A 17,956-nucleotide genomic window follows, 5' to 3' on the forward strand; every position below is an offset into this window, starting at 1 on the left:
GAGGAGGAGACGCGAAGTGAGTTGCTTGGACTCCTAGTGACTGCATCAGAAACCGGGCGGCTGTCCGGGGGGAGGAGGTGTGTGGCGGGTCTCTGGGTCTCCGAGCTATTGTGCAGGGCTCCAGGTGGTGGCTCAGAGGAGGGGCCACATAGCCAGGCGATTAGGTGCAGAGCAGGGTCCCAGGAGCTAGGTGACTTCTTGGTGGAAGAGCCACACAGAGACACACCTAGGGGCGGAGCAAAGTTTCCAGGACTGTGGGCAGATTCTCTGAGGAGAGGCAGCCTAAGGAGACCCGTCTGCGAAGGGTGAGGCACCCAGGAGGTAGGTCCGGGCCCCTGGGAACGTTGCAGAGGAAGACAGCCCAGCCCAGGCGGTAGTTGTAGATTGAGGGGAACCTCTAGGAGGGGAACTGACCAGCGAGACCTCCCCGCTGGGTGAGTCTTCCCTGCCGGGTGAGGTTTTCCCACAAGGACGGTAAAACCAGAGACACAGGCACAAACAAGCCTTGCCTCAGTCTGCAGCCTAGTTCCCCTTTGGATGACCATTGGTCAACAAGTGGAGGCACCTCTGCCCACTATCAGGGAATATACCCCACCTGAGGGTCACCATCCCTAGAGAGGCAGCTTCCTTGGGGAGCACCACATTATTAACTTCCTCCAAGAGTGCAGGCTACTGAAGGATAAGAGGGGATATACTAGCAATCTTCAGGGACATTATAAGTCAATAGAGGAAATCTGCAATATCTTAAGGACCCACTGATTCCTGAACAATATGAGAAAACAAGGGAAGAAAATGCCCCAAATATAGATGTTACATCAATAAAATCCAATGACAGCATGGCAGAAGAAATGACAGAAAGGGAGTTCAGAATGTACATAATTAAAATGATCAGGGAAGCAAACGATGAGATGAAAGAGCAAATGCAGGCATTGAATGATGAGATGAAAGAGCAAATGCAGGCATTGAATGATCGCACCAATCGACAGTTAACAGAGCAAATACAGGAAGCAAAAGATCATTTCAATAAAGAGTTAGACATATTGAAAAAAAACCAAACAGAAATCCTTGAAATGAAGGAAACAATAAACCAAATTAAGAACTCCATAGAAAGCACAACCAATAGGATAGAACAGCTGGAAGACAGAACCTCAGATATTGAAGACAAAATATTTAAACTTGAAAACAAAGTTGAACAAACAGAGAAGATGGTAAGAAATCATGAACAGAATCTCCAATAACTATGGGATATCATGAAAAGACCAAATTTGAGAATTATTGGGATTGAGGAAGGCTTAGAGAAACAAACCAAAGGAATGAACAATCTATTCAATGAAATAATATCAGAAAATTTCCCAAATCTGAAGAATGAAATGGAAAATCAAGTCCAAGAGGCTTATAGGACTCCAAATACACAAAATTACAACAGACCCACACCAAGGCACATTATAATAAAAATACCGAACATACAAAATAAAGACAGAATTTTAAAGGCTGTGAGAGAAAAGAACCAAATTACATTCAGGGGGAAACCAATACGGATATCAGCAGATTTTTCAATCCAGACCCTAAAAGCTAGAAGGGCCTGGAACAACATTTTTCAAGCTCTGAAAGAAAATGGATGCCAACCAAGAATCTTATACCCAGCAAAACTTACCTTCAAATTTGTCGATGAAATAAAATCATTCCATGATAAACAAAAGCTAAAAGAATTTACAAAAAGAAAGCCAGCATTACAGAACATTCTCAGCAAAATATTCCATGAGGAAGAGATAAAAATAAAGAAGCAAAGCAGCAAAGGGAGGAATTATCCTAAAGGAACTGTCAAATAAAGGAGGAACCAAGTTGTGTCAAAATAAATAAATAAATAAATAAAATTTTAAAAATGAACCAAATGACCGGGAATACAAATCATATCTGAATAATAACCCTGAATGTTAATGGCCTGAATTCATCAATCAAAAGACATAGACTGGCAGATTGGATTAAACAGAAAGATCCAACAATATGTTGCCTGCAAGAGACTCACCTCATAGAAAGAGATACCCATAGACTAAAGGTGAAAGGATGGGGAAAAAGATACCATGCACATGGACCCAGCAAAAAAGCTGGAGTATCCACCCTTGTTTCAGATAATGTGGACTTCAAGCCAAAGTTAGTCAGAAGGGATAAAGAAGGACATTTCATACTGCTTAAGGGAAGCATAAATCAGCAAGATATAACAATCATAAACATCTACGCCCGAAAAGTGGCTCATCCATGTATGTCAAACAAATCGTTCTCAATTTTAGAAACCAAATAGACCGTAACACAATAATACTAGGTGATTTTAACACGCATCTCTCACCACTGGACAGATCTTCCAAACAAAAATTGAACAAAGAAACCATAGATCTCAATAACACAATCAATAATTTAGACTTAACAGACATTTATAGAATATACCATCCAACCAAGAGCGAATACACTTTCTTCTCAGCAGCACATGGATCCTTCTCTAAAATAGACCATATATTATGCCACAAAGCTAATGTCAGCAAATACAAGAAGATAGAGACACTACCTTGTATTCTATCAGATCATAATGGATTGAAGTTAGAAATAAATGAAAGAGTAAAAAACAGAAACTACTCCAACACCTAGAGATTAAACAATATGCTATTATATGATGAATGGATAACAGAAGATATTAGGAAGGAAATTAAAAAATTCTTAGAGGTAAATGAGAACAAAGAAACATCATATCAAAATCTCTGGGACACTATGAAAGCAGTACTTAGAGAAAAATTTATTTCATGGAGCGCATTTAATAAAAGAAGTAAAACTCAACAAATAAACAACCTAACACTACAGCTCAAAGCCCTAGAAAAAGAAGAACAGACCAACACAAAAAGTAGTAGAAGACAGGAAATAGTTAAACTCAGAGCTGAAATCAACGAAATTGAAACAAAAGAAACAATACAAAAAATTGACAAAATAAATAGTTGGTTCTTCGAAAAAATAAACAAAATTGATAAACCTTTAGCCACACTAACAAAGAGAAGACAAAACCCAAATCACTAAAATTCGGAATGAACAAGGAAATATCACAACAGACATGACTGAAATACAAAACATAATGAGAAGCTATTTTGAAAATCTATACTCCAACAAAATAGAAAATTTCAAAGACATCAACAGGTTTCTAGAGACATATGAATTGCCTAAACTGAACGAGGAGGACATACACAATTTAAATAGACCAATTTCAAGTAATGAAATAGATGAAGTCATCAAAAGCCTACCAACAAAGAAAAGTCCAGGACCAGATGGGTTTTCAGCCGAGTTCTACAAAACCTTTAAAGAAGAGATCATTCCAATACTTCTCAAAGTATTCCATAAAATAGAAGAGGAGGGAACCATCCCAAACTCATTCTATGAAGCCAATATCACCCTGATACCTAAACCAGACAGAGACACATCGAGGAAAGAAAATTTCAGACCAATATCCTTAATGAACATCGACGCAAAAATTCTCAACAAAATTTTAGCAAATCGCACATAAAAACATATTAAAAAGATAGTGCACCATGATCAAGTGGGTTTCATCCCAGGGATGCAAGGTTGGTTCAACATCAGGAAATCAATAAATGTCATTCACCATATCAATAGACTTAAAGTCAAGAATCACATGATTATTTCAATAGATGCAGAAAAAGCATTTGATAAAATACAGCACCCCTTCATGCTCAAAACACTAGAAAAAATAGGGATAGTGGGAACATTCCTTAACATTGTAAAGGCCATCTATGCTAAGCCCATGGCTAATATCATTCTAAATGGTGAAAAACTGAAAGCATTCCCCCTAAAAACTGGAACAAGGCAGGGATGCCCTCTTTCACCACTTCTTTTCAATATCGTCCTTGAAACTCTAGCCAGAGCAATTAGACAGACCAAAGAAATTAAAGGGATACGAATAGGAAAAGAAGAACTCAAACTATCCCTGTTTGCTGATGATATGATTATATACTTAGAGGAACCAGGAAATTCCACCAGAAAACTTTTAGATCTCATAAGTGAATTCAGTAAAGTAGCGGGATATAAGATCAATGCACATAAATCTAAGGCATTTTTATACATAAGTGATGAATCTTCAGAAAGAGAAATTAGGAAAACTACCCCATTCACAATAGCATCAAAAAAAATAAAATACTTGGGAGTCAATCTCACAAAAGAGGTGAAAGACCTCTACAGTGAGAACTACAGAACACTAAAGAAAGAAATTAAAGAAAACCTCAGAAGATGGAAAGATCTCCCATGTTCTTGGATAGGAAGAATTAATATTGTCAAAATGACCATACTACCAAAAGTGCTATACAGATTCAATGCAATTCCAATTAAAATCCCAATGATGTACCTTACAGAAATAGAGCAAGAAATTATGAAATTCATCTGGAAGAATAAAAAACCCAGAATATCTAAAGCAATCCTCAGTAGAAAGAGTGAAGCAAGGGATATCGCAATACCAGATCTTCAACTCTACTACAAAGCAATAGTAACAAAAACCGCATGGTATTGGTACCAAAAAAGAAAGGTGGATCAATGGTACAGAATAGAGGACACGGACACAAACCCATATAAATACAATTTTCTCATACTAGACAAAGGGGCCAAAAATATGCAATGGAGAAAAGATAGCCTCTTCAACAAATGGTGCTGGGAGAATTGGAAATCCATATGCAACAGAATGAAACTAAACCCATATCTCTCACCATGCACGAAACTAAACTCAAAATGGATTAAGGATCTCGGAATCAGACCAGAGACCTTGCATCTTATAGAAGAAAAAGTAGGTCCAGAGCTTCAACATGTCGGCTTAGGACCAGACTTCCTCAACAGGACTCCCATAGCACAAGAAATAAAAGCAAGAATCAATAACTGGGATAGATTCAAACTAAAAAGCTTTCTCTCAGCAAAGGAAACTATCAGCAATGCAAAGAAAGAGCCTACAGAGTGGGAGAAAATCTTTGCCAATCATACTTCAGATAGAGCACTAATTTCCAGAATCTATAAAGAACTCAAAAAACTCTACACCAAGAATGCAAATAATCCAATCGACAAATGCGCTAAGGAAATGAATAGACACTTCACAGAAGAAGATATACAAGCAATCAACAAACATATGGAAAAATGTTCAACATCTCTAGTAATAAGAGAAATGCAAATCAAAACCACCCTAAGATTCCATCTCACCCCAATTAGAATGGCGATTATCAAGAATACAAGCAACAACAGGTGTTGGCGAGGATGTGGGGAGAAAGGTACACTCATACATTGCTGGTGGGGCTGCAAATTAGTGCACCCACTCTGGAAAGCAGTGTGGAGACTCCTTAGAAAACTTGGAATGGAACCACCATTTGACCCAGCTATCCCACTCCTCGGCCTATACCCAAAGGACTTAAAATCAGCATATTACAGAGATACAGCCACATCAATGTTCATAGCTGCTCAGTTCACAATAGCCAGATTGTGGAACCAACCTAGTTGTCCTTCAATTGATGAATGGATAAAGAAACTGTGGTATATATATACAATGGAATATTACTCAGCCATAAAGAATGATAAAATTATGGCATTTGCAGGCAAATGGATGAAACTGGAGAATATCATGCTAAGTGAGATAAACCAATCTCAAAAAAACAAAGGACGAATGATATCGCTAATAAGTGGATGATGACACATAATGGGGGGTGGGAGGGGTTAGTGTTAGGGTTAGAGTTAGGGTTAGGGAGGGGGGCAATAATGGAGGAAGGAAGGACTGTATAGAGGGAAAAGAGGGGTGGGAGGGGTGAGGGGTAAGGGAAAAAAATAACAAAATGAATCAAACAGCATTACCCTATGTAAATTTATGATTACACAAATGGTATGCCTTTACACCATGTACAAACAGAGAAACAACATGTATCCCATTTGTTTACAATAAAATAAAAAAAAATTACATACCAATCATTTAAGTAAATTATTGTTATAATATGATTCTAATAAAAGACTGAGATGTACAATAAAAAAAAAATGATTTCCTACTTAGCAATAAGAATTTTTTGAAATGTAAAGGTGAGGTCTATTCTTTTGCATTTTTTTAAAAAATAAATATTTCTGAGTTTGAACTCCAAAAAAAAAAAAAAAAATCACAATAAAAGATCTTGTCTTTCATTTTCTATACTTAAGTTCAGAAACTGAAATGCTCTTTCAAAATCAAACACTATGAATGCACCTAAGGTGATCCTAGAGTGCTTTGGCGCAATATGAAACAGGACTTTGAGTTACATTAAAATGTGCACTTGCTGAATCTAGAAGGCAGTACACGAGTTACGTGCCCCCAAACAGTCTAAATTACAAAATAAACCATTTCTCAATTACATGAAACTCTACAAAGTTTTCAGGAATAAACAAAACTTATAAACCTAATGAAAGCACAAAATTGGACAATAGTACGAGTCAAATAAATATTAATCCTATTAAAATGAGCAGCTGTACAGAGGTTATTTGAAAATCACAGTTTGACAATCTAATGTTTATAATGTCATTAAAACATACCACAGCTATCATACTAAAGTCAAACATAATTGCTTATCAATTCATCTGACCAAATTAAAATTATTACAAGAAAACTATAATTATTATAAGGAAAAAAATACAAGCTCAATCCAAAATATAACTTTACTGAACTCTAAAAACCAAAGATTTGCATTACCCCATTGATCTTAGCTAGACATTTTAATCAAACCATATCTAAGAGTTTAAGTTTTGAAAAATATTAATATTTTGACCATTCTGAAAAATATTCTTACCTGTTCAATGACATAAAAGGCAAATTCCAGCCGCTGTTTCTGAAGCATTGGAATCAGGTGTAAGAAAAAAATTGGAAGATGTTCATGGCGATTACGGAAAGGAATGAGAACTGCCACCTTTAAAACAAAGAGTCACATTTGTAAATAAGTATAGCAGCAAACCCTGGAGGTGAAGATAAAACAGATCCTTAAAAATTTCTGATGGCTTCAGACGCCTACCCTCATGAATCTCCTCACCAGACAGGACAGTGAGCACACCCACCCAGGTGTGGCCTTTGCCTTCACTGCTTATGGTCTTAGGAAGTTGGGAGGTATGGATGGGCTCTAAAGACAGGTAAGGATTGTGGTCTCTATCCTACAACACCATAGAAAATGACTGGAAGATTTTAAGAGAGTGATAAATACAATTTTGTGAGCACCAAGACTCCTATGGTGGCGGTATGAAGAGCAGACTGGAGAAAACCAAAACTGGACTCAGGGAACAAAAGGAAATGAATGCAACAGTCGAGGCAAGAGGGAATGGCAGCCTGAAGTAAGGTGAGGGAGGAGGGGAGGAGAGGGATGTGGGTTCTCAAAACATGTAAGAGGTAAGTTAAGAGGATCTGGTTATGTTGGATGTGAGGAGTGAAGGAAAGGGGATGTAGCAAGAGAGACTTTTAGGTCTTCTAGCTGATCATAAACAGTAACTCTTGTGAAGGACATGACGTTAAGTGAAAAATGCCAGGCACAGGAGACTTCATGCTCTCCCTCACATGTGGAGGATGAAAATGTTGATCTCAAAGAAGAAGGAATTACTAAAGGTTAGGAAGGGTGAGAGGAGGAGGGATAGAAAGAGGTTAGGAAATGGGTAACCAAAGTATACTTAGATAAGAGGAATAAGTTTTAATGTTCTGGAGCATAGTAGGACGACAATAGTTTGAAACAACCAATCGTGTATTTTATGATGAACTGGGAAAGAGGATTTCATAGGCTCTAAACGCTAAGAAACGACAAATGTATATATGGATACAGAAATGCTAATTATCCTGATTTGATCATTACATATTGCATACATACTGAATCTTCACACTATACCCCATAATTATGCAGAGTCCACTACAGAAACGCAACCATATCTAATAGGACCACAAAATATACATTAAGTTTGATAATTACTATTTTTCACTTAAATCAAATTCATGTATTAAGCTTTTGAGATATATTTGTTAATTTATTTTAGTGGTAGGAAAACCAGTTTAAAATGCAATTGGCAACAAAATTATGTTAGGATGTTACACTTAAAAGAAAGGTTCAGAGACAGTGTACAGAAAAGAAAGAAGTTTGTCCTTTATAAACCAAAGAAATTTCTGGGTGTGGTGGTGCACACCTGTAATCCCAGCAGCTCGGAAGGCTGAGGCATGAAGGTCTCAAGTTCAAAGTCAGCCTCAGCTTTGTGCTAAGCAACTCAGTGATACCCTCTGTTTCTAAATAAAATACAAAAGAGGCTGGGGATGTAGCTCAGTGATTGAGTGCCCCTGAGTAAAATCCCTGGTAGCCCAAAAATAAATAAATAAAACAAACCAAAGAAATATGTGCTCACCCAAAAAGCAAAAGAAAAACATGCATATGGAAACAAATTGTTTCTAAGTACATCAATCTTTCCTTTAATATGAAAAAATGAGCTGGAGATTGTGCTTAGTGGTTGAATGTTTGCTAGCATGAGCAAGGCCCTGGGTTGGAGCCCCAGCAGTGTCAAAATAATTGAAAAATAAAGTAAATTACTTGGAGTCCAGAAAAAACACCACCTTCACAAAAGGTATTACTACTACAAGAAAGTAATTTAATAATTATCAATCATCACTTACTCAAATCCTCTATCTCTTGGACCCAAACTTTTTCATACAACTTAGATCTCTTTACAATTCAGATTTTGCCTTAAAAAAAAAAGCTAAAATGTTTTCTAGGCTATTTTCCATAGCAATTACTGAGTTAGGTTGGTTTTATTATAGTTTGTGAATTTTCTAATAAATTGGAATTTAAGTTTTCTATAAATTCTGAAATTATTAGATTTTCAAAGATTCTAACAGTAAATTATATGTAACTAAGATAACACTGTGTCACTCTATATTCTGAATTTTTAATTTAATTTGATTTATTTTTTATTCTGGATATTTAATATAATCTAAACTGATTATACCAGAAAATTATATAAGATCATTAAATCCAGAATTAAAATTTTTTCCATACTAAATAAAATTTACTAATGAATGAAAAAGTGTAAATAATTGAGAATTCCTAAGTTTACTGAATCCTACTTGTAAAATCAGGGCAATATTAGATATCATCAACCAAAACTAGTAACACTAAGGCTGGGGGGTGTAGCTCAAGGTAGAGAAAGTACATACTTAGCATGTTCAATACCCAGCACAGAAAAGGGAAAAAGAAAAAAAACAGTATTTACCCATGTATTTTGTATGACCAGAATCATAAATGGGACAAAATTATAAATTACTGAGTTTTATTTAAAAAGAGAACAAAGTATGGTTTAGCAAAATTAGAAGTGTCTAAATTAGAAATGCCACTACTCATTCTCCTTTAATGCTGACAGGACAGAAAGAAAAAGACCAAGGCTGATTGGACACTAAAGTTCTCATGTTTATATTAATGATTTTATATTGGATAGGTAGGAGGAACTAACAAGATTCTAATATATGTCCCTGCCAGCTCTACTGAGAATTCCATTCCTATTATTTACCCCATCACGTATATCTTAGCTCAGGAGCCTGTGGACCTCGAAACTGCCACAGCAGTACTGGTCCAATATCCAAGGTGCCCTCCCTAGCTCCCCAGATGGCTGCCTATGGCGCTGGCAGCTCCCTTCTGTGAGGGGAATTGCTAATGCGCTTGAGTGTGGCTGGTATATTCAAGGAATTCCTAAATCACATATAGCTGTTAAGCCAGTTCACAGGTCACTCTTAATACAGGAAATGATTAGTGAAATAAGGGAAGAACTTGCCCTTCCTGATTTTGTTCTTGGCCTCAAGTTGGCTGCCAAAGACATAATGTGAATGGGCTATATAAGTGCTTAAGGCAAACTATAGTCATTTAAGGGAAGAAGCTATCAAATGTCTGCAGTCTATATTAATTAAATACAATTTGGCTAACTGATGAGTTGAATATATAAGTATCAACAAAGGGAAAGTCCTAATTCTTAATACAATAAATTCCTCAATGAAGCACTTGAAATATAAAGAGCTGGATTTTTTGTTTTTTTTGGTTTTTTTTTTTTCAATCTTAGAAGTTAATTGAGATACAAAAAGAAATTATGAGTGTCTTGACAAATTCAAATAAGCTAGATTGACATTTAACAGCAACTAAATATCCAAATTATAATGAGATGCCATAATGAGATTATGAACAATATGCCTAAAGCAAAGTTATTTTTATTAAAATAAAGTTAGATAATATCTTAAAAATTCATTTGGCATGTCCCCTGTAGTTGTGCAACAACATTCGCAATAGTTTACAAATTTATTGTCTAGGAAAAGACCTCAGTGTTCTGTGATCATTTATTTTAAGGTTTAATAGCCTTCCTTTCAGGATATCATACTTCTCTGTGCCCTAACTTGCTGTGTGAGCCATTCTGTTGATACAACCCCAGTGGAGGTAGAGAACATCTGGTCATTATCTTCTGTAAAAATACTTCATCTTCCCAAATCCTTCCTCACCACCTCTTGTTCAAGTACAATTATCCCATTCATTTTATTCCCACCTTCAAACCACTAATCTTTACTGATTTTATGCACAAATTTTATCCTTGCTTATTTTCTCCTAAAAATGCTATGAAGAAGAAAGGTATCTACCATATAAATTTCCTCCACCAAGTTTCTGTCCCACTTTCAAACTTGAGCACATGACCAGTTATGTGCCCCTAAATAACATAGTTTTAGATTTGGTGAGTTTAGGGCGTATCTAGCTATTTGCCGCTAAGTTAGACTAGAGAAGGGGCTGCTCTCATTCTCCTGTGGTGTTTTCAGTTCTGCCTGCCTCTTCCTCCTCATTGCTAGTGCCTACAGGAACAATTCCCAAACTGGTAGCACTTGATTTTAAAATGCATGTTTTTGCACTACTTCGCACTACTAGAGTCAGAATGTCTCAGGACTGAGTTCAAGAACCTGCATTTTTACTGAATGCCTTGGGGAGGAGTTCTGAAACAGTACTGAACCATCCCTTAAGGGACCTTGAACTAAAAGTTGTACCCGTGGCCTCAGCACAGGTAGCAGCACCACGCAGCTATCTGGTTCTTTATGCCTGTAAGTGTTATAAATTTTTAAATCTATCTGGTACGGACTACAGGCAAAACGACAATAATTCTCAAGTTTTCCAATCCCAAATTATCCCACTAGTATGATATACTGTGCACACCAGAGGGGGTACATTATAAATCCTGTTCACATCTCAGCATCAACCTTCATGCCACTCCATGGCCTTGATAACTGAGTGTTTTCTATTCCATTAGCATTCAATATATACACTCATAACTCAAGTAATAAAAACAATTTATTTGCCTAGGACATTTTAAAAAAGTGGAATGTATGTAAATTAGGCCATATTTCATACATTCAATGAATCTGATCTTGGAAAATAGCATAAGGCAATTATAAAAATAGAATACTTTGCATAAAATTGTACTGAAATCCATTGAAGTAGATTCACAACTTGTTTGAGGCAATGAGAAAGGTGAGCATTTATATAATCACTTGTAGCGAAGTCAGGCATTTATTAGTGTCATAAAGTCAATGCAACAAAACTGTTTCACATCTACCTTGTACAAAATAATATGGTCTGCATTAGGGATGTAGATATAAATTGTATGCATTCCTAAACACAAAGCATTTTAAGGTCAATGAAATCAAAGAATCTTTTTCAAGAGTTTAACAACATAAAGTTCTTCCTACCAGCAGTGACTTTTAGGGGCTGGGGGGTACTAACATTCAAATGTTAGAATTTTATTAATATTTTAAAAGAGAAGTTGAAAACTATTCCCAGGCTAAGGTTATATCATAATCTTTTAGGATACAACTTTTGATTTAATCACTTGTATTTCTCATATGAATTACACAAGTGTCATTTCCTATTCAAACATAACATACACTTACTCATCCATTTCGTAGTCTTGAGAACAACTCTAAATCAGGGTTTTCAAAAATTTTAAGAGCAGAAGAGGCAGATCCATCCCCTTACAGATTTTCAAACAAAACATTAAACAGAATTCTGACGTATAAAAAACCAAAAGCTTCCACTCTATCTTCTGAAACAGGTGAAGAGCCCAAAGTCCTCCCTTTCAAGTACTGCAGTGACCTCTGAGTGGCCTCTTTAGAATTAATGACGCAGAGAAACAGCTTGACAACCCCAATGCTGGACACAACTGAAAATCAGAATATTAATATCCTCCCAGTGAGTTCTCACAGCTCCAGAAATTGGTGGGGCTATGCCTGCAGGTGTCTATAGTCATTAGGGACACCTGCAGGAGGCAGAGGACTTAGCCTGTCTCCCAAATAGAAAGGAAAAAGAAAGCAAAACAAAAGAAAAAACCAACCAACCAAAAGGGGGGAAAAATAAACCTGCCTTCCAAGCCAAATTCAAGTGACGTATTTTTTTCTGAGGATGCCTAGAGACTGAACTCATGAGCAGTATGTTTTATACGTGCACAGGTACATTTAGTCTTCACGAGTAACACCGTTAAATCCCAGTGGAACCATAAATATCTATGCACTAAATACAGAATTTATCAACAGTTAATGATATTCCACTCTATATTTTGAATCAAGTGCAATTTTTTTTTTCAAATGCATGGTAATAATCACATTACTTTTTTTAAAAAAACCACTTCACCTTCCACCTGGGTTTACAGTCTTTTGGCCTCCAGTGACCTCCTGGCTCAATATCCAAATCCTTAGAGAAGAGTTGATGAACTTCATCAAAACTGACTTCACTTACATTGACACTGAGGAATCCCCCTATAAATAGAAAACATGAAGAATGGTTTTAATATTTTTTTTTGCCTCTAAGATGCAAAAACCAGTGATGGGTAGGATGACGGCATAACCTACTTAACAACGCAGTACGTTTTACTCTTGTTTTCACCACATAATTATTAGTAGCACCTTTCACTTTCAGCTGACAATTCATATGGCCACCCCAAAGAAAGTCAAGTTCTTTACCTAACCTTTTGCTTTTAATTGGATATTTAATATTTTTTGAAAAATGTTTGCATGTTGTTTTAACATAGCATATTGCTGCAATTCAACAACATTCAAGTATCTTAAAACTACTTTTAGGTTCAATATTTTTAATACAGGGGACACAAATGAAACAGTACTCGAGAGTTAAATAAGCAGTCAGATTGGGAGCCGAATCCCAGCTTCTACTGGGGCAATTACTTAATCTTTCTGCCTTGGCTTCTTCCTCTGTCAAAAAGAGTATAGTGATGCCTGTCTCCCACGGTGGTTATGTCCACTACATTAAACACAGTTGGCCCTCTGTATGGCCAGATTCCTGAGCCACAGATTCAACAATCTTAAATTGAAAACATTCAGGAGGAAAAAAAGAATTGCATCTACACTGATCATGCACAGACTTATTTTTCCTTATCATTATTCCCTAAACAATATAGCATGACAACTATTATAGAGCATTTCCATTGTTTTTTGTATAATATGTAATCTGGTTTTGGTATATGTAAAGAGGATGTGTGTAGGTTACGAGCAAATACTACACCATTCTATGTAAGGATTTTCATATCACGGGCAGGGAGGGTCCTGAAACCATTCCCCCCAGATACTGAGGGAGGGCTGTAACCTGTGAGATCAAGTGCCAGGCACTAGATAAAAAGCAATAAATGTTAGCTACTATCACCATTATCTACTGACATTTCTTTTTTTCTTTCTTTTTTTTTTTTTTTTTTTCCATGCTAGGGATTTTACCCAGGGCCTCTTGCATGCTAAGCATGCACTCTACTACTGAGGTATATACCCCTGCTACTGACATTTCTTAAGAAAGGATATTTGCAAACCCAATTCAACTTATTTGAGTATCTAATATGTACCAGGTCTCTTGGTACAAAACTGAAAAACCAGGGACTTCTAGATGTTCCTGGTCTAACAAGTAAGTGCTCACTCTCCAAATTAATGAATATATATTACTGGAGATGCTTTTTACTGTTTTCTAATGTATACCTTTGAAATAGGAATGAATCTTGGATGAAAAATTATTTCCTTCAAGTCAGTCAAAAAGTGATACAGGAAGCCTCTGTATCTTCGCCTGAGCATTAAAACAGCTTCATGATTACTACCCACCTTCAAAGCAACACAATCCACAGTGTTTTCAATGAAGGTTAGTAGGATTAAACCACAATGGTCTTTTAACAGCTAAACTGTTAATGTCCACATAGGTACAAATTGCTCTGGAATGCCTTCCTGCCAAATTCTTTCCTCTAACTTCCTAATCTCATAAAATATAAACCAACGAATGCTGAGGCATCCCATGTCAAGTCTTCTGAGCCTCTTGTGGTCATGATTTCACATAGAAAGCACTCAGTTCCTCTCCAAAGAGCCCCTTCCCTCCTGCTACCCTATTCTACAATGTTTTCATGATGGCCTCTCTTCCCATTCTACTATCTTCTGATCAGGCAGATCCATCAGTAGCGCTGAGGCATGTCAGAGGAAAGTGCTTTTAGTTGCAAATGCCTATGATTCCCAGAGTAAGCGAGGGGAAAAAAAAATGCAATCTTCTAATATCTGCCTGTTCTACTGACAAATTTATGGTCCTATATAATGAAATACCCACCCTTTAGTGTAACAAGATATATACAAACTAATTTTAGAAAAATCAAATTTACGTAACAGAATGAGAGACCTATGAACTTGGAAAGAAAGGGAAAGTTAAATATAAAAGTGATCAGTCAACACAAATACAGACTATCATGACTCAGCTGACAAAAACAGAATCTAGCACTGTAATCAAATAAAATTCACGCAAATAAATCTGATGCATTTAATAGTATGCATGGTTGCTAAAATGATAGTGATTAGGCTAAATAATAAGCAGTTCATGTAAGTAACTGAAGTTGGCATTCTTTATGCACTGTTAATCCAAATTTTTTTCTTTTTTGCAGCTTTATTGCTTCAACAGCTGTAATCATCATTGTCAGCAGTTTTCTCCAGCATCATCTGCAGTTTAATTACCATCTTCAATGCACATGCACTGCCAAATTGAGATGCCTTGTATCTTTCTCCTCAATGGAAAGGGTTTCCTGTGTCCCTCACTATTCCTGATGCCTGAGGTGCCTAAGTTCACCTTCCCTGTGACTGCCTCCCCATCCACACCCCTCAAAGTCTGTTAGCAGCTTTGCTCTGAGTCCTAACATCTTGCTGGCTGAAGACCAACAATGATTCAGTGGCACTGGGGTGGTCCTTCCAGCAACATCACTATGCTGAGGAGGAAGTGGGGGAAGAAAAGAGTCCTCCCAAGACCACTAGGAAAGTGTGCTCACAGAGCGTGAGATGGAAGAGTGGGACACCAGTGGTACAGTACTCAGGAGTTAAATAAGCAGTCAGATTAACTGGAAGCTGAATCCTAGTCTCTATTGGGGCAATGACTTAAATCTTTCTCTGTCTTGGCTTCCTCTCTGTCAAAGAGTGCAATGATGCTCATCTCCCATGGTGGGTATATCCACTACATGAAATACAATTTGCCCTCGGTATTGGCACCAACTCAGTGAGGAGATCCTGTGCATGACCAGCGAAGGGAAAAGGGCATGCGACAGGAGGGGGCCAGGAAGCAGTACTCAGCAGATGAGCTGGTGGTGATGGATTATCCAAACTGCCCTCAGTGGAAAGAATCTCTCCTGGGAAATCTGTGGGGTTGGCGGGACTTAGGTTCCCCACCAAGGTCACTTTCATGTCATTTACATATTGGATATCCCCTCAGGTTTCACTCAAGTGTTCTAGAGCTTTAAGAAAGCATTTGAAAGCACCTTCTGTGAATGAGACAGGGGAGCATACATCCTCCTTTAAGGTACTTGGAAAATAAGCCACCTGACTAGCCAGCCCCTTGATCTCTTCAAGGGCAATTAAAGAGGAAGGATCCATTGAACTCCACAGCGCCCATCTTCACAGCCCACCTTCACAGTCCGCCTGTCATCTTCACAGCCCACCTTCACAGTCCGCCTGTGCTAAATCTGACAGCTTCAACCAAGAAGTGCTTCCTTTTTCCTTTTGGAGATAGCAAATGCAAAAAATAAATATATTGACTGAAATCTGTTTATCTGCTAGTGTGATCAATCTGTAAATAACATAATTTACTGGAATAAATTTCACTATTTGGAAGGTTGTTGGTGCTGGGGTCAGAAAGGAAATAGCATGAGAACCGAGTCTGGAGAGAGGAGGGGCTAGAGCCTATCTAGAGAGTAAAGGTGAAGAATAGGGGATTCCCAGACAAGGATAAACAACCTGTTATACAGCCAAGTCGATGTGACTATCACTGTTCAATATGTAAATAATGTGCTGTGCTACTGGTTATGTGGAAACATTTATTATAATTCTCTAATGCTGAATTTGCAAAATATGGAATAATGTTTCCCTTTTGGGGAAGCTAGACTTGAAAGATCCTGAGCCGCTTAGGTATGCATGGGCCCAAATGGCAGGTTTGTGGTGTGGATTAAAATGTATCACATGACATGATTTAGGATTTTTTTCTATTAAAATATAATTCTTAAAATAACAAATACTCAATACACATAAATTGCCTATACATACATTCTTTGTAGCATTTCAAGTAAAATTTAAAGCACATAACATATAGTCAGAGTTCTTTTCTCTATAAATCAGCAGTTTTAAATAATTTCTTCACTCAATCTAGGGCCTCTACTTTTTGGTATCAAAAGCCTAATTCTGGACTCCTTGGTCTTTGTCACTGTTCTGCCCTCAGGGTTTTAAATGTACACAGTCCAAAGCTCTGGTGACAGTGTGAAAGACCTGAATTTCCCCCAGAAATGTCCGTTCGGATGAATTCCTCTCCAAAGTCAAAGTTGAATTTTTATGATAAGATGTCATGTTCCCTCCCCCATTTCCACACTACCCTCTGGGTAGAGCTCTGAGGCTGAACAGTTATGAGTCATCCTGCCGTTGGTCACCTACGGTCCCCTCTGAAGCCAACATTAGCAACTATCTATTTCACAGGCTTTACTCAAGTCTCTCCATTTCTAGAATTTTAAACCTCTGCTTAACAAATGACTTCTTACTCCACTATTCTTTAAGTGACTGAATCTGAACATTCTAATCATGAGATAGTGACGGCTTTAGTAACGCAGCCCCGTGCCAAGTGCAGGCCTGGGCACAGGTGAGTGGGAAAAGCAAAACTGGTGATGTCCATTCCTTTCCGCACTCTCCCCCTCCTGCCTATATTTCCATTCCTTGGATCTGTCAAGTGCTAAAATATGTCTTTAAAACACTGTGTAAAAGATGTGCCATGTGTAGGTGGCCCAAAGTAACAGCCCCAAACTGCCCAGGCTCTTCTCTCTCAACCTGACCACAGTACACAGTTCCTAACACCTGTTTTCCTCCCGTGCTTGTGGTTCTCCTTGTTTTACTCTGAATGACTAACTGTAACCTCTAGGCAACAGTCTTTGCTCCCTGTTCCCAGCTTTGCCTCATAATCCAACCAATGAGCAAGGCCTTGCTCTACTCCTAAAGGCCTCAAACCCCTCATTAAACTTCTTCAAATTGTTTTCCTACTCTCTATAATAAAACTGACAACCTCCTTCAAAGTCATAATCCACACATCTACACTCCCTGATTTCTGAGACACATCCGTTCATGTTTTAGCATGCTAACACAGGGTATACCCTATAATGTGTGCATGAAATATACTGCTTCCTTCTTGTTCCCGAATAGCTATTATAAAATTAATAACATGTCTTTCAAGAAAATAGTTTATCATCTACTCCTACTGTCTTTTCAAATGTGTTTCTAGAACCATTTAATTGCCAAGAAATTTCTGTATGTTGCACCTCAACATTTCTTCTAGAATACACTCCCAAGATCTTCATCCTAAGGAAACCGCATTCTTCCCTTTTAATCTGTGCTAAG

General features: G+C 37.4%; 1 protein-coding gene across 2 annotated transcripts in view; it reads right to left on the reverse strand.

The window, feature by feature from the left end:
* The window catches only part of B4galt6 (beta-1,4-galactosyltransferase 6), a 62,012-nt gene that overhangs the window by 12,712 nt on the left and 31,344 nt on the right, over positions 1–17,956 (reverse strand). For both annotated transcript variants that reach the window (XM_047526863.1, XM_047526862.1), the window contains 2 exons: positions 12,702–12,826; positions 6,828–6,944 (listed from right to left, as the gene is read on the reverse strand). In XM_047526863.1, coding sequence (XP_047382819.1) covers positions 6,828–6,944; positions 12,702–12,826 — 242 coding nt within the window. The remainder of the gene's footprint in view (positions 1–6,827; positions 6,945–12,701; positions 12,827–17,956) is intronic.

Source organism: Sciurus carolinensis, chromosome 15 (genome assembly GCF_902686445.1).
Source record: "Sciurus carolinensis chromosome 15, mSciCar1.2, whole genome shotgun sequence".
Lineage (NCBI taxonomy): Eukaryota > Metazoa > Chordata > Mammalia > Rodentia > Sciuridae > Sciurus > Sciurus carolinensis.